The sequence below is a fragment of the Lytechinus pictus genome, chromosome 15 (genome assembly GCF_037042905.1).
Source record: "Lytechinus pictus isolate F3 Inbred chromosome 15, Lp3.0, whole genome shotgun sequence".
In the NCBI taxonomy this organism is placed as follows: domain Eukaryota; kingdom Metazoa; phylum Echinodermata; class Echinoidea; order Temnopleuroida; family Toxopneustidae; genus Lytechinus; species Lytechinus pictus.
In genome coordinates, this window is record NC_087259.1 from 23983689 (window position 1) to 24004970 (window position 21282).

The following is a 21282-nucleotide window of genomic DNA, read 5'->3' on the forward strand; positions in this document are numbered from 1 at the left end:
TTAAATGCTACTAAAATTAAATGTTAGTGAATTCAAGATGAAAAATAAAACATAATTATGATTGTTTAGTAATTAGCTGAAAAGCGGGAGAAGTTGCATATGGAGGTGACGGTAGAAATTGATAAGAGAAAGGGCGAGGGAAACATAGGAGAACTGCAATATTGTCATTTAACCGCGCACAGCGCGGAAGCAAAATTCACACATATAAAATTAAAGCAATAGCGAAGGAGTTTCTCTTTTGAGAAAAAAATAAAGAATTAAAAGAAAACCCACATAGCTACCTTTCTTCCCTTTCCATCCTTCGCTTTTCCTTTTCTCCTCTCCTCCCCCCTTTTGTTTCTTTTTGGGGACGTTTGAGGGGGGGCGACCGCCCCCCTCCCCCGGCTACGCGCCTGAATTTATACAGGGGTGTCAGTATTTTGTTAGGTTCCTGTCGATCTTGACAATGAGAGCTTCGTGAAACCATGGATAGTATAGTACCGGTAATCCCATTTGAAACGATAAGCTCACTATCTCCATTACTATTCACTTATTCAGTCAAAAAATTACTCAAGGATTTGCCTTTTCTCGACGCGGCGCCGAGAAAAGGGCTCAATGTTTTCCCTTTTTATTTCCTTTTCGACGATACCGTACGTATAGCTATTGCGAGAAGAGAATTTGCGAAAATGGACACGCTTGAAAGTTCAAGAGGGACTACAATTGAAACACCGTTAAATTCGAAGGAGTTAATTGGTGTGAATTATCCTGGTGTCGTAAAGAACCCTGAAAAGATGCTTGAAACCCTCGGTGGAGAAGCAAAACTGACAAAGGTATGTTTTCTTATCAAACGCACCAATAAGCACGAGGCCGAGGGGGCCTCTAAGTTATATACCGCCAGCGGATGGCTTACTAGCTAGCACCCCGGGGCGAACCCAGGGAGCTCCGGCCCGCGAAGAGGGCCGGCGGAGCACAGGACTCGTCCGTGTAATTAAACTAAAAAGGCAGCCGGCAGATATGGGAACTCTCCAAAATGGGGTAGAATGGGGAAGCAAGCCAATAGCTCCCCAAATAAAAGGGGAAAAAGTAATTATGCACTTACCTCGATTATATGGATGAAGGTCTATCGTTACACAGATAGGCACGGCCGTAGTCACTAGATGGCGCTGTCGCGGAAGTGCTCAAAATTTGTACGCAAGCTTCGTTCGCATGTCAATCATTGCAATCGCATAGCGATGCGATATCGTCAAAATTAAGCCCCTGTTAGCGCGGATGTGTATGATATTTTCTCTTTGTGATTGTCCTCCCGTGCGATGAAAAATATGTCATCGTATTGCACAGGACTTTCGCGAGCTACCGATACCATTTTCGTGCCCCAAATTCCATGAAATCTTCCGAAAATAAACATGAAAGTGTCGGTAAGTCGAAAATGTCTTGAGTTGCTTTCAATTCTTACCTTATTTAGTTGTATTTCTTGTAAAATGGGTCTCGAAGGGTTCCGGATTTTCCGTTGATTGTGAAACTTGAGTTGATTTCCTTTCTGTGTATTGCAGTGAAATTGCAGCGCGGGGAATCGCAAGGGCTGGGGAAGCCCTTCTCAGTGAGGTTTGCAAGCTGAGCTGTCCTTGAATTTGGTCGAATTTCGAGCCATTTTAATCGCGCGCGGGATGATTAATTTACATCATAATAGAGATTAAGATTACGTCACGTACGTGCGTACCTGTGATACACACAGAAATGAAATTGAACTTGAATCACACGGAATCACAGTCAAGAAATGCTTTGTTTTCTTCGTTTGCTGAATTGATTTCCTGAATTTAAAATCATGAATAAACACCAGAGTAATGACATGAATAAGATAATCATGGTCATATTTGAGAAATAACTAAATATTTTCTGAAAACGAGTGAAGATGATGGGGCAGTGATGTGCATGCACTGGAAAATGAACATTCACTGTCAGTGTCAGTGCCGTGGTGTCAGTGTTTTACTGCCAATACTGGCTTTACTTTTGCCAACTACCGGTAGATTAAAAACTCATTTATTGATATGTTTATTGCAATTTTTGAATAAATGGTAATACAAAGTGGGAAAAAAAAGATAAATGAAGATAAAAATAATTTTGACTAAAAACTTGTCATGCCATCACCCCCCCCCCCCTAAAAAAAATACCCACTATCTTGAATGACTCAGGTAATTTAATTTGTATTGAAAAAAATAAACAATTGTATTTATGCATTTTATATTTCTGATTCTTTCTGCCAGAATACCAGATGCCATCATGAATAACCTCACCACCAGGTTGAACTCCTAAACATCTTGATGATGACTATCTCCCGAGATATATCTTGCCTTCTTGAGATTGGAAGTTTTAAGTTCAAGTCAGAGCGACCTAAGGCCCCACTACCAAGAAGAATCCAGATTTACATAAAAACAAATCCCACGAAAGATACAAACTGATTTTACTATTAATGTGTAGTGTGTGTGTGAGACACTGTTTGTGTTTATTTTGATGAGGATCTCCTGTCTCTTTTTATTATTTCATTGACTGAATGAATGATCAATACCTAAAAGTGAGAACTGATTTTTGAGGAGAGTAGATAAGTGTATGGTTTTGAGTGAATTTGAGTAACTTTTGTTTTTATTACCGGTATTTTTTTCATCATTATTATTATTTTGCCTTTTATTACATATTTTCAGTTTATTTAACATTAAGTTTAAGTAACCAAACTTGATCAAAGTGTTCAATTTTTGGGATAGAATTTTGTAATTTCATTTATCAGGTAATAAAACTGAGTTTGGTAAATCTAAAAAAGGACACTAAAAATATGAACACTTGGAGATGCTCACTAAGATGAGGAAAAAACATGAAAGGAACTGGAACTTAAGTGGATGTTATAGCATGCCTTTCGAAGATCTCCAAGCACCTGGAATCATAGGCGGTGGAAGTGGGGGGGGGGACGTATCCCACTAAATTTTAGGTGGGGAGGGGACGACCCCCCCCTCAATTTTTTGTTGATAACCTTTTTTTTTTTTTTTTTTTTTTTGCTTGTCAATTTTCACTTTTGTTTCCTGTGTCCCCCCCCCCCTAAGATTTTTGGTCACTATTTTTTTTTTTTTTTTGTCAAAAAGTTTTGGCGGTTCCCCCCTAAAATTTTTGGCTTCCGCCGCCAATGCCAGGAATGATGATGTTCAACTGAGAGTCGCTGAAGTGGAACTTGTTGCAGAGAATGATTATTCCAGGACAAGTTAGATGATATTACCCAGCCCATACATCACAACAATGGAAGGGAGACAATATACCCCTGTACTACGTGAAGTATCATATTATCTTCAGGTTGGTTTGGAAAGTAATAATAGTCCTCTAGTCAATATTAACGTCTGTCCAACATAATGGTACTATCGAGCAATTTGGGGGTTCAATCACAAACAGCAAAAGTTTAGTAAATTGACACTAGTAAGATAATTAAACAAATATAATACAGCCAAACTGTCTGACCCCTTACTTGACTACTGACTTAACTACTTATTAAAAAATGACAAGTGATGCTTAGGCCCTTTGTAACCATTGTATTGGGCAGACTTTGAAGCAGATGACTAGAATTCATACTTTCATGAAGATGAAGGAAGATCAAAAGAATTATTACAATTTAGCAAATATGAAATTAGAACACTGTCATGGTTATAAAAAATAATGAATTTCTATCAAGTAAAATGACAATACAATGTAAGAAATAATTGCAATCAAGTAATTTCATTTGCAAAAGATATTTTCCATAATTTAATAACCACATTTCTCAAGATAATATTCTTCTGCACAGAAGTGTATGACACGCTCAGTGTAAATCATGCTGTTTATAAATCTCTAGGAAACCTTTTTTTTTCAAAATGAAAATACATGTAAACTTAATAAAAAACAGGGGTGGATCCAGGATTTATCCTGGGGGGGGGCACATTTTCATGATGAAAATTTGTCAAGCAAAAAAAGGGCCTTGCTTTCCGGGGGGGGGGGGGGGCATACTTTGGTGAAAATGGCATATTTTCATTACAAATCTCGACTGAGGCTCTCTAAGGGGGGGGGGGGGGTGAGCCAGATGTGCCCTCCCCCAGATCCACCAGTGATAAAAATCAACATTTGTGAAAGATGGCATACGTACCTTATACTGAATTGGTAAATTCAATGCATATGTCTACAAAATGAAACTGACATGTTTGAATAAATTGCTTATTTTTGTTTCTAGAAAGAATTCATTAATAACAGCTTAGAGTTATTGAGAAAACATCAGGCAAACATAACATTCTGATATGCAATAACTAAATCTGTTTTAAATATGCTTTGTTTATGTCAAAGGCTTTATCGAAATAAGATTATGCTATAATTTATAAATTACTGCATTTTGGAGCCCATTAAAATTCAAAATGAATCATATAGGGCAGTGCCACACCTTATTCACTAAAATAAAGGAGGGGTGCAGCTGAAAAATCTCATCAGCAGGGGCAATAATTTTCACCGCCATTTCAATAGTACTATTAGATATCCTGAAAACACATAATTAAAATAAAATTAACTTTCTCTCAGGAAGTGCCCCTGTATACTATTACAGCCCTTGACCAGTATATTCTCTCAAGAGGTTCAATAATTCCTTCTCTTCCCTTAATTGTAGAGTCGGTTCGGGTGCGAATGTGTCTGAAAAAAATGATAAGCCAAAAAAAAAAGATCATTAGTAAAAATTGTAGAGTGAACAGAACATATCATTAAAAAAAAATGACAAGCAAAAACAAAGATTGATCTGGCATTGGAAAATAAAAGGAAATTAATGAACACCGCCCCCCCCCCCCGCTTCAACATTTTTTGTTGTTTGCTTCTCCTGCTTACAACTTTATAACTTTACCTGATACACCATATATGGACCTTTCAAAACTTTTGGCTCCATTATCATGACTTTGCCACTGTTCAAGTATTATTTATTTGAAACCAATGCTAAGACTATAAGGTGAAATGAAATTATATAAAGAAAAAAAAAATTCACAAAGTATAAAATCATCAGATGTAGGTCATGTTGAAATTAGACCCTGGACTGGACTCAAAATTAGATCAAGTGTAGTGTAGACCAAATGTAAATTACACAAAGTGTAGACCAAATGGCAATTTAAAAAAATTAGACCAACTGGACATTTCGCAAAATGAGGATTAGACCAAGTGTAGACCAAATGGGTTTAGCCCATTTGGCATTAGACTAAATGAGAAGTGGGCAAACTGCATGTAGACCAAACGAATATATACATATTTCACACTGTGGAACTGCATGATATAAAGCCAATTTTATGTACCGGTATTTGACAAAGTAAAAAAATTGTAATTATGTAGGTTATGCTGAAATTAGACCAACTGGACATTTCGCTAAATGAGAATTAGACCAAGTGTAGTGTAGACCAAATGGCAATTCAGTAGACCAAATGGGTTTAGCCCATTTGGCATTAGACTAAATGACAAGTGGGCAAACTGCATGTAGACCAAATGAACATACACCATGTACACATATTTAACACTTGGGACTGATAAAGAGAGCCGTAGCAGACGACGGAGATGCGTACATGATCTGCGTCCGCAAATAACGTGCACGCATGTATGTACTAACATGAAAAACAGCATATGGGACGATCTTACAAAAAATTGCACATGCGGGGCTATTGGAGAGTCACAGCAGATGACGGCTAGCAGACGCCGATGGGCGCGCGCATTTAGCGAGCACATCGTGATCGTTTTAACTATCGATAGTACGTACAGTGTATTAAAAAGGTACCGCGATGTCTATGGCTTTTTCGGACCATGTTGGTGCTATGAATTTCCTTTTTTTTACAGTTTAAATGAATTTTACGTAAGTTTTAAGTGGTTTCACATGATAAATTAGATATTAAGGAATATTTTGATATCATTCTCTCGACAACAAACACATTTTGAAATTCTTGTTGTCCTGCCTAACACAGAATCTAGACTGAGACAGCTGGCAGCAGTCTCTTTCGAGGAGTTTTTAAACATTTTTATTTATTTTTTATTCCTCCGACTTCGTACACAGACGGCTTGCGATCGTGCAGCCGCCATTAGCCTATGAGGGGGTTAACAATGCATAATCCCCCGATGGGGCTCATCGATTTTTGTCTTTATTTCATAAAAAATGTAGGGGTCTATTAATAAGAACTGGACCAAAATAAAGATTATTATATTCCATTTTTGGAATGCACCAAAACGGGGGGAAAATAAACTTAAAAAGACAAAAGCAGTGATTAATTTTGGCTGTCGGGCAACTCCCACTTACTTGGTTTTTCCGAACTTAATACATATACATAGCCAGGGTGCTACATAACTTTTTAAAAGCACTGAATTGCCCTGTCGGGCAAGTAAAATTGTAAATAGTTAGATATACTTGCCTGAAAATCTATTTCAATTGCCCGAAAAAATCCTTGAAAAAAAAGAAAATATTGCAGTTTTATAAACCAGAAAGTCAAAAAGGGGTCTAAGCTTTCGATCCTAGCAGGATGACAAACATATAAAGTGGAACAACCATAATATAGACCACAAACAAGCTACAGCAACACTAGAAACAAGGAGACAAAAGGGGCATTAGTGAGTAGAGAAGACCAATCAGGTTAGTGAAGGGGATGAAAGAAAAGGAGTAGGCAGACACAAAGGGAAGTTAGTGTAAGTCAGGCCAGTAAAAGACCTCAAGCCAAGAGGGATTAAGATAATGAGGCAGGCAACATCAAACAGGATCTGGAACAAAACAGTGATAATGGGATGAATAACAAGAGAATTAGTGAGAGGTGGGTCAAACAGGTTACAAAGAAAGGCATAATAAACTGGTGCATAAGAGTGGGGGAAAAAAGGAAAAGAATGGGGAACAACTGATAATGTGCAAAAGACATATAAGTATATATGATAAAGCATTAAACAGACTAAGAGAAGAAGGTAAGTGTAAATATGTATCTATAAGTGATATGTATATAAATATATCCAAAAAAGAAATGTATATGAAAAAATATAAATACACATATGGTGTAACTGATATTGTAATCCGCTAGGTGTGACGGGGAAAAAACATAAGACTATATAGTAAGAAAAAAAAAAAGAAAAAAAAACCTGTATATGTGAAAAAGAGGAAGCAAATTGCCTAAAAAGGTAAAAGCAAATATAAAAGAGAGGGGGTGTATTATGAAGAAACCATAGTATACATGTAAATAAGCAAATGTGGTAAATCTAAAAGAGGTGAGTGGAGAAAAAACAAATATATATATATATAATAATTATTATATCGCCTGAATAAGGAAGGAAAAATTGGAGCTGAGCTTGTATGAGATATGGGAGGAAAGTAGAGGAAGAAACTAATGTAACTATTCAAAAGAGCTGAGGGGAAAAATTATATGTATATATAAATTGAAAGTGGATAGGAAAGAATAATCAGTCGTTCCCCTCTTGGATGTTCAGGCCATGAGGTTGGGTGGTGCGAAGTCGTCTCATCCAGAGCTTCTCCCTGCTAGTACGGACTGAGTCAGGACGGGTACCTAAAGATTTGATGCCCTGTAGCATCATGTCAGTGATGGAGTGGTTGGGGAGGTTAAAATGGCGGCCAACTGGAGTGTCCAGCTTTGCTGTGTTGACGGTGGATCTGTGCCCGTAGAATCGTTTCTTGAGTGTGGTCTTGGTTTCCCCTATGTATTGTACCCTACAAACTCTGCAAGTGATGAGATATACAACATTAGTGGTAGTGCATGTGATGTTGCCCTTGATTTGGTGAGACAGGCTGGTAGAGTTGCTGGTGAAAGTATCGCCCTCGTGAAGGTGTATTTCACATATGATGCACCTGTTGCTGGTGCATTTGAAGGTGCCATGCTGTATGGGAGAAGAATGGTTAGTGAGGGAGGGCACTTCAGCACAAACAATGAGGTCCCTGAGATTCGGTGGGCGTCGGTATGCTAGAAAATTGGTTGTTCTTGGTTGTTCAGCGGAACAACCAATAAACAGAGACTGAAGCTTTTAGTACCACCTGGCCACGGTGACATCGAGGCACAAGTTTTATAAACCATTGACTTTTTTCTCTCTTTTGACATGGACTGATGTATCTTTGTTATTGCATTTCTTTTTCCAAAGTGATTTTATCTTGCCCGCGATGACTAAATTTAGGGTTGATATGATATATCGACCCTGATTTTGGTCATTCTACTGTGAGAATTTTGTTTGCCCAATTCGGGCAAGTAGTTTTGGTCTTTACTCCAAAACACTTGCCCGACTTTTACTTGCCCCGGGCAATTGGGCAACTGCTTATGTAGCACCCTGATATAGCCATTGAGTCCCTGTACAGATCGAGTTAGAACTTCGGTCTCTGTATTTGGTGAGTGGAGCCATCGGAGTTCAGCGGAACAACCAATAAACAGAGACCGAAGCTTTTAGTACCACCTGGCCACGGTGACATCGAGGCACAAGCTCAAACTGGACCCTCAAAAAAGGAAAAGTTCTGTCGCTATACCTCTCCTTTCAAAATTGAAAACAAAATTACCGATCGACACTGAAGCTAGGGCGCGTGCGCAAAGAAAACAGATTCAAGCAAAATAAATGAATATTCATGACTTAGAGATAGGGGAATTAGCTTCTTTTGCGCTCCGTGGGTCTTCTGAGCTCTGCTGCAATTGAAGAAGCCCAGGAATCTCCAACAAGCAGAAGGACTGGCGGAAAACCAGGATCAATGTGTAATTTGCAATTAATGTTTTGTGCAAACTCGAGTGGGCTATAATGTATCTAGTTTAACTAGCCCAAGAACAGTAAAAATTTCAGAGAGAAAATATTATCAATTGTTTTGTTTGTGGATTTTCTAAATCTAAATTAATCCATCAAACAAGAAGAAATACATTTGAATCCTGGATCCACCCCTGTTGATAAATAATATTATTTTCTGAATAAGTTTTTTTTTTGCTTCTCTATTTCCTCCTGGAACAAAATGCCCCCCCCCCCTTTGGAAAATCCGGATCCACATCTAACTATTTGCATTATGCATTCAGTTATTTATATACTATTTGTATCGTAATGCAAGATTTTTATAGATAGTGTTCTGTAGTTTTGTAGCATGTTTTGAAAAGGAAACTCTGGTACTCCTTGTTTTATGGCTATCAGATATGCCTGGATTTCTGAGCTAAAGTAAATAAATGTTATTTATATTTCTATTTTATTCGACTCCATTTCTAATGACTCACATTTTATAATGGATATAGAAGATATAGGTGTGAAAGCTAGTGATGGTGAGACTGAGAGAGACAGGGGGGGGGGGGTGGCAGAGAGAGTGATAGACGACTAAAGTGAGAACAAATTGTAAATATTGAATGGCAGTGGTCATTTTAGGGAAGAAATCTTCTTAGTCATGCTTGACATGTACAGATAAACTTGTCATTGGCTGGTGAACTCTCTAGATTGTAATTGTATTAACATTACTTATTCCAATTCTAAGTTTATTATGATTAGAATTGTAAAGTATATTGTGTACATGATTGTATTTCTAATTTGTATTGACACAGAAATTATGACCATCCCCCTTCATGTATCTTTATTGTCTACATGTTTTGTGTGGGTGTGCATTTGTATTTCCAGGGACCAATTCCAAGGACCACTGTCTAGTTAAAACAAGATGGAAAAAATGATTTGAAACCAGCAGTTTAAATTTTCAAAGTGTTTCTTAAAAAGATCCAATCCAATTGATACCGGTCAAATAGTAATTATGTTTCAAACAAATTAACGAGACTATTTTAATAAACCAGCTGTCTATTTTTTTGTAATCATTTCCCGTTGAATCCAATTGTCAACTGCTTATGGGAGGGATAGGGGAGACCGGGGTTAGTTGGAACATGGGGTAAGTTGAAACATTGTAATTTTCTTTAACGTCTTAAAATAAATTTCTGCAATACTGCCCTCGCTTTATTGTCATTATCAACAGCCATCCACCATATTACAGACAGCACCTGTGCAACAAGCCTGGTGAAATTAGAAAGGAATTTTTGTTTTTTGACCTGAGTAATTTTTTTCTCTTTCAGAAATGTTTTATTATCTCAGAGAAGTTTATAGATCAAGTTGGCCAGTTTGGGGGTATAATAGAGACTTATACCAAGCTACAAAATGAGGTTATTAATATGCCATGGTAAAGTCCCTTTTTTGTGCTGTAAGCTTATAAACGTCAAATGGGCCTCCGGGGTTAGTTGGAACAAAATTGAAGGGGCTAGTTGGAACATGTTCCAACTTACCCCAAACATAATTATGAATAAAAACATTGGATATGAGAAAAAAATATATAAAGAATTTCACACTCTTCTGAACATGTATTGTATACCATGCTTGTTTTGTTTATCAGTTAGGTCTGAGTGTGCATTTAAGGCCTATTGTAGGCCCCTAATGCAATATTAACCCGTATTAAACTGGGGGGGGTCAATTTGAGGCCCCCCCTCAAGAAATTTTGTCACTACGCCGTCGCGCGAAATTTTTTGACTACACTGCTCGCTGACTTTTTACTTTCAAGTCTTGCGCATCATTTGAGACCAAATTTGCGATGCCTGTGTGCGCGGTTTCGAAATTACGCAACATTTTGTACGTGCATGTTCGGACCCAAAATTGCTCAAAAACGTGATTCCATGTACAAGGTCAATGCAAATTGTGTTTTTCAACCAAAAGTCATAAATGTATGATTATTTTTTACTTTTGTTGGTTCAAATAGATTTATTTTATGCTATTTCAGTCAGTCCGCAAGCCCTGAAAAAGTAGCTTCTTTTATCCAAGTGATATTCATGACAAGAGGGTTTTTGCATAGTTAATGAGCTTGGTGCGAACCAAAACACCTCTTTTTATTCGGCCATTGCTGCTCTAAATATTGACCAAATTTCATGTTTTTGGTATCTTTGTAAAGAAGAAGAATCATTCTTTTAGGTCATGTGTTTGGATTTTTAAAAGAATGTTGTAATATAGGAAAAACTTTTGATCTAAAACATGAAACAAAATATTTTTTTTCATGCAACAAAAGTTGTTGTTTTCACACTTAATTTCTGTTTGGGCACAAATGATTTTTAAATCATGATAAAGCTGAAGATCTAAGCTTTAATATGATATAATTTTTATAAGAAGATGTATTTTAGATGGGTCAGCAGCCAGCTTTTCATAGACCAAGTACATTTTGCAGCTCAAAAACAAGAATACTGCGCTCTGATTGGTCATAGACCACACACCCACGCAAATTCCAATGTTCCCCACACTGGGCCTCTGCAAGGTCACACTCACCATGTGGTAATCTCTTCAAATTACCCGCGCCTGTTTGTTTTGAAAACAGTATTCAGCCAATCAGAACTCTGGATTTTATGTTACTCAGAAATTTCAGAAATCTCGTCTTGCATCTTGATGGAAATAACTGGCTGCTGACCCATCTAAAAGATGCCACATATCAAGAGTGACATTGTAAGAAAGTATAGAGTTTGAGCTTTCTGATGATATAAATAATGTTGGTGCCTAAAACACAAAATGTTGCACAATTTGCAAGTGAAAACAGAGGACGAAAATTCTGTTTGATGCATCTTTTCAGGTAAAAAATTCACTTATTTATCAAAATATTTCATTCAAAAGAAATGACCAATATAAAAGGGTAACATTTACTCTTGCCCATGGTACAAAAATAATCAATATTATTCAAGGAGAAAGTGGTTAAATTCTTTGAGAAAGAAAGTCTCACAATTCACGAGATTTTGCAGGGACATGAATTCAGCCACGAGAGGACTTGGATAAATCTTGCTCATTTGCTCATTAACACAGGGGCTTGTGGACTGACTGATTTATGATCGCAAACGAGTCCCGACAAAGTTCATCGGAAAAACAAAGGTTCAAAAAAACAAAAATTAACATTAAAAAAAACAAAAAATACATAAATTTTATTTTTTGCAATTTTTGGTGGATATTTGTTATAAATGTGAAAATTGATACTCTCACCAAAAATTAGCATTCTACTAGCTTAATAAATAGAGTTAAAGGCAAAAACATACAAAAAACAACAAATTTAGGGCAAATTTCATATGCTTATTTGCATAATTAATTAATGAAATACATATTAACAATTAATTTTTGTCTTATGAATTTGATGCAGAAGTACATGAAATTGCTGATAGTACATGTACACTTAATTGCATGTAAAATCAAACGCACCCAAATATGCGGAATTCTACTACACAGTCTGCTTGCGTGAGTGGCTGTATAATAGAAAACATAAAGTTCAACAAATCCACACTTTAAAATTTTGAACTTGAATAAAATACTGTAAAGCAAATAGGCTAAAACCATGTAATATTACAGGTTTAAGTAGTTTTAGTATAATTCTATAATTGACCATGCAGTGTTCCAACTTACCCCATACCATGTTCCAACTTACCCCGTATTGGGGTAAGTTGGAACGTTTGCGATGGTCTTGTTCAAGGTGGATTATTTCAGTAACCATAATAGAGTTAACAATTTTATGGGGTACATTTGAAGCCCTTAGATATATCAAGCTGATATATTGATTGTTTCTCGAATAAAATCTATTTGGATTTTACAGCCATTTTTGTCAAAAATGTTCCAACTAACCCCGGTCTCCCCTATTGCAAATTTTGCTATCAGTTGAAACAAGATAACATGTGGAATCTATTGTCCTCTAATAGTTAAATGTTTCAAGTACAACAAATTGTAGACAATTGGTTTCAATTGGATCCAGTTAAATTTCGGTATGATGTAAATAAATTAACAGATATATAATTTAATAAACAAAATAATAGAAGAAAAGTCCAGGCCAATGGATTTCACTCTAACTTGTTTCATTTAAGAATTCAATCACAATTACCGGTAGTTTGAGTGAATTATTTTAGCTTTCTTTAACTTTTCTTGGATTGGTCAAATATTTTTTTATTCATTCCAAAGTCAAACATATTAAAAAAGGATCTACAAAGAGGATTATAAATAATAGAAATTAAAAAATGGAGAACATATTGGAACAAAATAATTATTCCATAAACTGAAGACTCTAACAGTATTTGACATGAATGTACTTCAAAGTTTACTGCTGATGTTCAAATACATAAATAACATACTTCCACCTTCCTTCCACAATTTTTATACAATGAACACATCTATTCATTCATACTCTACACATACCTGTAACTCTTCAAATTTTCACTTACATCAACCCAAAATTGCTTATTGCACAGAGATCCATAATACACCATGGTCCCGATTTACGATAAACCTTCCATATAATCAAGGTAAGTGCATAATTTCTTTTTTCCCCCTTTTATTTGGGGTGCTATTACGACTTTATTCTACCCCATTTTGTAGAGTTCCCATGTCTGCCTAGTATTACACGGACGAGTCCCGGGGAGCGTTTCATCAACAGTTTTGTCCGACAAGTTGTCAGATCTGACAACTTTCCCTGATTCTGATTGGCTGAGAGGTGATGTTACTATGGTAACTGTCGGAAAAAACGGGACTTGTCAGATAAAGTCCTTTCATGAAACGCTCCCCTGGGCTCCGTGACTCGTCCGCGTATATTAAAAAAAATGTCCAATGCTGATGTGCACTTTGGTCACAGTGCGCCAAATTGACGCCTGTTGCCATGGTTATCCACGCTATTTTATTTACGAGTCCACTGTTCTGAATTAATGAGTCCACTCTTCAAACAGTGGATTCATGAATAAAATAGCATATCTAATCATGGTAACAGGCGTCCATTTGGCGCACTGACAAAAGCGTGCATCAGCATTGGACATTTTTATACACGCGCCCGATACGTGCTAAATTGAGCATAATTTATACAGGAAATCTGCATAAACCATGGATTCACCTGTGGGTTTTCAAAACCACCTTTGTGAATTTGGGCCACTGTGTCTGAATACCCAGACTAATCTGGACACCCGTCGCAGTGGGGATGACGTCACTCACAGCTCGTGTACGGTCAAAACAACCCTGCTCGATTGGCGAGTCAGATTCACAAACAACTCACAACACTCAAAATTGAAGTTCATAATCGCTGGCTCTTATTAACCAAATTCAATGAAACTTTCACAAAATGTTCTCAAATGTACAATATCATTACTAACCGAGTTTCATTAAGATCTGATGATTACGAGTGGGCAATTTCAAGCGAAGAAGCAGTATTATCTTAACTTGAGTTCTCTCCATCGCATGTCAGTAAGTGCAACTCCATGTTGTATATTTTCGATGTTTGCCGAAGATGTACGAAGCAACCACCAGAATTATTGACCAATCAAAATCAGCGGAATAAAGGAAGAAACTGGCTCGGTTTGGTCGAGCTATTCCAAATGCCGCTCTAGCACTTGGCCGAAAGGACAATCGGAGCAAAGTCATTTGAACTGTGTGTTAACGCCCAGCTGATCTGTCCGCACTTTCGCTTGGGCGACTGAAGTGAGTGACAAGTCCTTTCATGAAATGCTACCCTGATATCAGATTCAGACACGCTGAATAAGAAGGCGTTGATGCAGTTTCGCACCGGCTAACCTGGCAATGTTATGAAACTAATTTCACCTCAAATTTTGTCAGAAGTTTTGTCAAACATCTATCTAATCGATCCTTGACCTGGCTGGGGAACGTTTCATGAAAGGACTTTTTGTTTTATCCGACAAGTCCCATTTTTTAAACCGACAGTTACCATAGTAACAGTGCCTCTCAGCCAATCAGAATCAAGGAAAGATGTCAGATCTGACAACTTGTTGGACAAAAATGTTGATGAAACGGTCCCCTGAATTTTAGGCATCGGTCGGACATCGTGGCACTTGGCCATCTCCGTAGATTTTATATTGACTAAAATTAATGATAAAAAGTTTGCAAACGCACAGGTGAGCTGCCAGTGGCAGATCTCTTGGTAAATTTCAGTCCACATCAAACTATGCTACAGCGATGGCTGATTGAGTGAGATCTGACTGAGAATTCAAAGGACAACATCGAGATCAGTTTCCCAGTCTGAAGCTTGATGTGGCTGAAATTCAGGTTAATGATCGATTAGATATCACACCAATATTCAGACAAAAATTGAGGTTAAAAATAATTTTCTAACCTCGTCAGATCAGCACAGTGCAAAACTGCATTATTGCCAATAAGACTACGTTAGAGAAATTTGGCGTATGAATAGTGACCATACGTGGCTTCATAAAGGCTTGTAAGCGTAAATTATCGATTCACCCGTGTCTATCACGCTTAGGGCTGAGCAGAGATTCATGAGAATGTTTAATTTTCTTCTAGGCCTAGATCTAGTTTAGACAAGTATGAGATCAAAATTTAAGCACAAGGCTAAGCCAACAAAGTCATAGATCTAGTCATAGAGTCGGGGATAAAGTCAAATTTATTATACATGTTCAAATACTGAGGTTGAACTGCCAATATGAATTGTTGCCAGATGAAAATATTGAAATGACCGTGTGGAAAGAAGTTAAAAGTGAAGCCTGAAGCATCCCAAATTTGCCCGTGAAAATATTCACCAAAGTAATTATCATAAAGCCTTGAAATTGCCCTTAATATATTTCAATCAAAATTTATTTAATTTGATAATTAAAATATGCATCAGTCATCATGTACTTTAGAGAACAAAGTATGTGATTTGACTAGTCCTCTAACTAAATTTGCTAGATATTTCTTACCTTTGGAACTGGAAGATGGAGTGTCTATGTTGGCTGTAAGTGCCGTTATATAACTTCGAAGAATAAACATGCATGTGCAAATGTCAGGGCATAGGGTTTGACCGCAAAGTTGGCATGAATTTAAGAGCATTTTGTTGAGAAAATACTGACAAACTTGGCTGATCTCTGTTGATGAATGCGCTATTTATATCTTCAACAACCATAAAAAAGAGGGCTTGATTTATGACATCAAAACAAAATTTTGGTAAACTTTGTATAATGAAATGGTTCTGCAATTTTTTGGTTATATTACATGTACCGGCCTCATGTATTTCCTTTGCTGGTTATTATTATTAATATTGTTTCTTTGTTATTACAATTTTTATTCTCATTATTATATTTCTTGCTGATATCTTTCTGTCTCTCCTTGTAGGCTTTCAATGATAATCATGCACCTTTGTCTCTGAAGTTCCAGCCTGACAATCCTTACTGTAAACCAGCGCGAGGTGTGGCCACCAGGTCTACCTCCCTGCTAGTGAAGGTCAAACACCGATATAGAAGGACTAGAGATGGTGATGATGAGGCTATTCCAGGAAGTGAGGAGTACTCTTCAGAGGTCCTGGGTGTGATTGGACAAAAATATGAATTTCCATGTAAGTGGGCTTCATCGAAGGGCTGGTAACCCTTATACTCCTGGGGTATTTTGATTCTTGTCAGTACCGGGAAGGGGGGGGAATCATGCCCTCCCCCATTAAGATCTCGGCCGTAGATTGCGCGATTATGACAAAAATTATCACGATGGTAGAGAATGACATAATTTACAGTGGCATTTTTTCACCTAATTCATGTACTTTATTCTATTTTAAATAAAATTACATGTAACTTATTCATGAAATCTTATTTTTTGTACTAATTCTTTTACATAAAGCTCCTAGAATCCTGATTTAGGTGAAAATATTCTTATGTATAGCACTCCTATTTAATTTAAAAGGAAAAAAAAACTCGGGTATCAAAATTGATTTTGATTATTTTTTTCAAATTTCTAATGTATTTCTTTGCACTTTGAACAATAGTAGATTGTGGCTTAACCCTAAGAGGCCTGGGGGGATTTTTCACGATAAATCCGCTGTGCGAAATTTTTCTACCTTGCCGCTCGCTGACTTTTTTACTTTTGAGACCAAATTTGCGATACGCGGTTACGAAATTACGCAACACTATGTAAGTGCATGTCAGACCCAAAACTGCTCAAAAACATGAATTCTTGTACAAATCCAATGCAAATAGTGTATTAAACCAAAATTCATAAATGTATCATTATTTCTACTTTTACTGATTAAACTTCATTCATTTTGTCTTGTTTATGATCAGAATTAAGTCTGCAACAATTTCCACCGAAAAAAAAATAAAAAACAAAAAGTCGAAAAACTAAGAAATACATAAGAAATTAAAAAAACAATAAAGAAAGAATAAAAGAAGAAAAAATATGCAATACCAAATTTTTTAAAAGTACATTTGATCAGGATCCTACAAAAAGTCTGTGAATAAAAAATTAGCAGTTTTCAGGCAGTATGATAGTTGATTAGAGCAAATGTTTTATGTCATGACTAAGTTAGCATAATTCATTAAATGAAAAACCATACAGCCTTTTAGATTATATCGCACACTACCACTGTTCAAATTTTCGCGCCCCCCCCCCCCCCCCCTGTGAGATGGGTCCAAATAACCCAGCTCTTTTAGGGTTAAAATATTTTGCTTTTTTCCATTTTAATGACACTTGAAATATAGACCTTTGTGACTTTCAATATCTACCATACGATGGCAAGCCTGGTGGAGAAGCATCAAGCCTGATAGAAAAAGTACTGCCTTCTGCTGGTGAGGATATCAGTTACGTAGACAAAGACGTTCCCACCTTCATGCTTCCGGAAATCTTCTCAAAGTTTGACAAGCCCATTGAGTACAACTACAAGGTGGGCCAACAGCTTCGGACTGTTCGAGAACAGCAGGAGACGCCAGACTTTGGAGCAAAACTTATCCAGCACGGAAGGAACAAGAGGAACAACTTTGCCCATGTGATATCCACCATGGCTGATTTTGAGGTTCCAATGGAACCCCATCCAGTTGCTGTTGACAATCTGGAATCTCAGAAACCAGGAACAGCTACTGAGGAAATTAGGAAGGTGAGACAAGTTCATTCATACCATTTTAGTTTGGGAAATACTTTGCTACTTTCATCAATCACTTCATTTGTGACCAGCCCACCCCAAACCAACTATAGGTAGCCCAAAATGAATTTTGATACTTTTTTTTAGTTCGGAAAATCACATCCTTAGCTTTAAAATAATATCTTGTCAAAATTCATCAATAAGAAACACAAGTACTTGATTGAATGCAGAAGAAAGCGAGAGCTTGAAAAAAAATCAAGGGAAAACAACATTTAAAGTTTGGGGTTCACTCAAGCATGAGAGTGGTTACTGTGCAATCTCAAACCAATCAGTTTGCAGTAAACTTGTGTCAAAGAAGCTCTTGTATCTTGTTTTCTATTAAATTATAATATACAACTTGAGATTTTAACAGTATGAAGAAGAAGAATTACACTTTCAGGTTTTTTTTTAATTTTTTTTTTATTATTGCTTTTTGGAATATGAATTACTATTTTGTCTATTAACAGAGAACCTTTGCTGGTGACCTATTGATGGTTTTGGGGTGGTTGGTCACAATTAAAGGAGAATGAAACTCTTGGAGCAAGTTAGCTTTTGTGAAAGCAGAAAAATCAAAGAATAAGATCAACAAAACTTTGAGTAAAATAGGACTAGTAATAAAAGAGTTATGAGCATTTGAATGTCGAGATCACTAATGCTATGGAGATCCTCCCATTGGCAATGCGACCAAGATCTGTGATGTCACACACGTACAACTCTCCCATTTGGACACTGAAAATATACCCCAAAACATCTCTTTTTGCTCATTCTAATCATATGACAAACGATTCATCAATGATATAATGTTGTGAAACCTCTGTACTTGTCATCTCATAAAGAGAACACCTCACCTTGTGATAGACTCTATAAAAGTGGGAATATAAGTGAAATAAGTACTAAAGTAATGAGGGAGTTGTACGTGTGTGATATCACAGATCTTGGTCGCATTGCCGTTGGGAGGATCTACATGGCACTAGTGATCTCAATATTCGAATGCTCATAACTTTCTTATTATTCATTCAATCTTCCTCAAACTTTCAACAATATGTTTCTTTGATTTTTCTCTTTGATATGGATTCAGCTGGTTTCAAGGGTTTCATTCTCCTTTAAACTAAGTTAAAACACCAGGATATACATGTAGATTGCTTTTTTTGCATGTGTGTATCTTTTTGTTGCTTGCTTGCATGTCTTGTAAGATTCAAATGACGTATGCCACAATCCACTGCCCACTGTTATGTGTTAGTGATCCAAAGGCATGATTAACAAGTTTTTCAATGACATACAGGTGATCCAAGAGCAGAGTAGTGTGTTGTCAAATAACAAATGACACCTAAAATCTGTGTTAAAATAGGTGAACTGTAACAGCAGGGGGTGTTACACAAAGATTTAAGTATGACTTAGAGTCGCACTTAAATGCCTAGTTATGTGCGTTATAAATAGCATGATTGTGTGTTTCATATCATGTTTGCATCAATTGCAAACTTGGCATTTAAGTGCTACTCTTAAGTCATACTTTATAAATCTTTGTGAAACACCCCTCAGATTTTATGTTCAAAGCAGACAAAAAGTTTTTGATATTTTGTTGGCCATGAATCTATTCTAAGTAATGTTTTATTATAATTTCATTTTTGTGGATTTGATCATATTGAGTGATTGAATCATGGCACAATACAACAATGGCGCCTTCATGTGTCAAGTAAAGTTAAACCATGTCTTTTCTGTACATTGAAGGAGCAATCAGTTGCAATATTTAATTTTTTGTTTCATTTTAACAATAAAGCACAGATAAATAATGTGTTTGATGAACTCTTGCCAGTGCTGTCATCTTGTGCATTTATTTATATTTTTAAATGCTTTATCATTGTTGGGGTGTTAGTTAAAATCTTGTCTCTTAAAATGTAAAATTTGAGGGAATGTTAGAAAAGGCTGTAATTGCAATTGTGGCAAACTGGCAACCTCATATTGTCTGGAAGCAGTCTCTATATTTCTGCAGAGATCCCATGCTAGGCAAAAGAAGGCTGCTTGTCTCAAAACTCTAGATTCAAACTTTGGCTGACCTGTCCTGTTTTTGTCTCGCCTGCGTAGCGGAGCGAGACATAGGTATCACTATTTCCGGCGTCGTCGTCGTCAACAATTGTGTTGTACACCCAATAACTTTCTATAGCATCGAGGTGGGATCACCAAATTTATACCAGAGGTCCATCTCCTGAAGGCACAGGTCAAGTTCGAATATGAGTCAAATTGGAATAAGGTCAAAGGTCAATGAACTTTCCATGACTGGCACTGTGCGTGCTGTGTTGTACACAATAATAACTTTCTATATCTTCGAGGTGGGATCACCAAATTCATACCAGAGGTCCATCTCCTGAAGGCACAGGTCAAGTTCGAATATGAGTCGAATTTGAATAAGGTCAAAGGTCAATGAACTTTCCATGACTGGCACTGTGCTGTGTTGTACTCATAATAACTTTCTATATCTTCGAGGTGGGATCACCAAATTCATACCAGAGGTCCATCTCCTGAAGGCACAGGTCAAGTTTGAATATGAGTCGAATTTGAATAAGGTCAAAGGTCAATGAACTTTCCATGACTGGCACTGTTCTGTGTTGTACACACAATAACTTTCTATAGCTTCGAGGTGAGATCGCAAAATTCATAACAGACGTCCATCTCTTGAAGGTACAGGTCAAGTTCGAATATGAGTAGAATTTGAATAAGGTCAAAGGTCAATGAACTTTCCATGACTGGCACTGTGCTGTGTTGTACACACAATAACTTTCTATAGCTTCGAGGTGAGATCGCCAAATTCATAACAGAGGTCCATCTCTTGAAGGTGCAGGCCAAGTTCAAATGTGAGCCGAATTTGAATAAGGTCAAAGGTCAATGAACTTTCCATGACTGGCACTGTGCTGTGCTGTACACACAATAACTTTCTATATCTTCGAGTTAGGATTGCCAAATTCATACAAGAGGTCCATCTTTTGAAGGTGCAGGTCAAGTTCAAATGTGAGTTGAATTTGATTAAGGTCAAAGGTCAATGAACTTTCCATGACTGGCACTGTGCTGTGTTGTACACATAATAATTTTCTATATCTTCGAGGTGGGATCACCAAATTCATACCAGAGGTCCATCTCCTGAAGGCACAGGTCAAGTTCGAATATGAGTCGAATTTGAATAAGGTCAAAGGTCAATGAACTTTCCATGACTGGCACTGTGCTGTGTTGTACACACAATAACTTTCTATAGCTTCGAGGTGAGATCGCAAAATTCATAACAGACGTCCATCTCTTGAAGGTACAGGTCAAGTTCGAATATGAGTAGAATTTGAATAAGGTCAAAGGTCAATGAACTTTCCATGACTGGCACTGTGCTGTGTTGTACACACAATAACTTTCTATAGCTTCGAGGTGAGATCGCCAAATTCATAACAGAGGTC

The 21282-nt window shown here is 37.0% G+C and overlaps 1 protein-coding gene across 1 annotated transcript; it reads left to right on the top strand.

Annotated features, from left to right (window-relative positions):
- The first annotated feature begins 15694 nt into the window (after positions 1-15694).
- Positions 15695-17958, top strand: LOC129277466 (general transcription factor 3C polypeptide 5-like). The gene is made up of 3 exons (XM_064110044.1): positions 15695-15703; positions 16081-16300; positions 17433-17958. Exons 1-3 carry the CDS (start codon positions 15695-15697, stop codon positions 17924-17926), a joined length of 723 nt encoding a protein of 240 aa, XP_063966114.1. The 3' UTR covers positions 17927-17958.
- The last annotated feature ends 3324 nt before the right edge of the window (positions 17959-21282 follow it).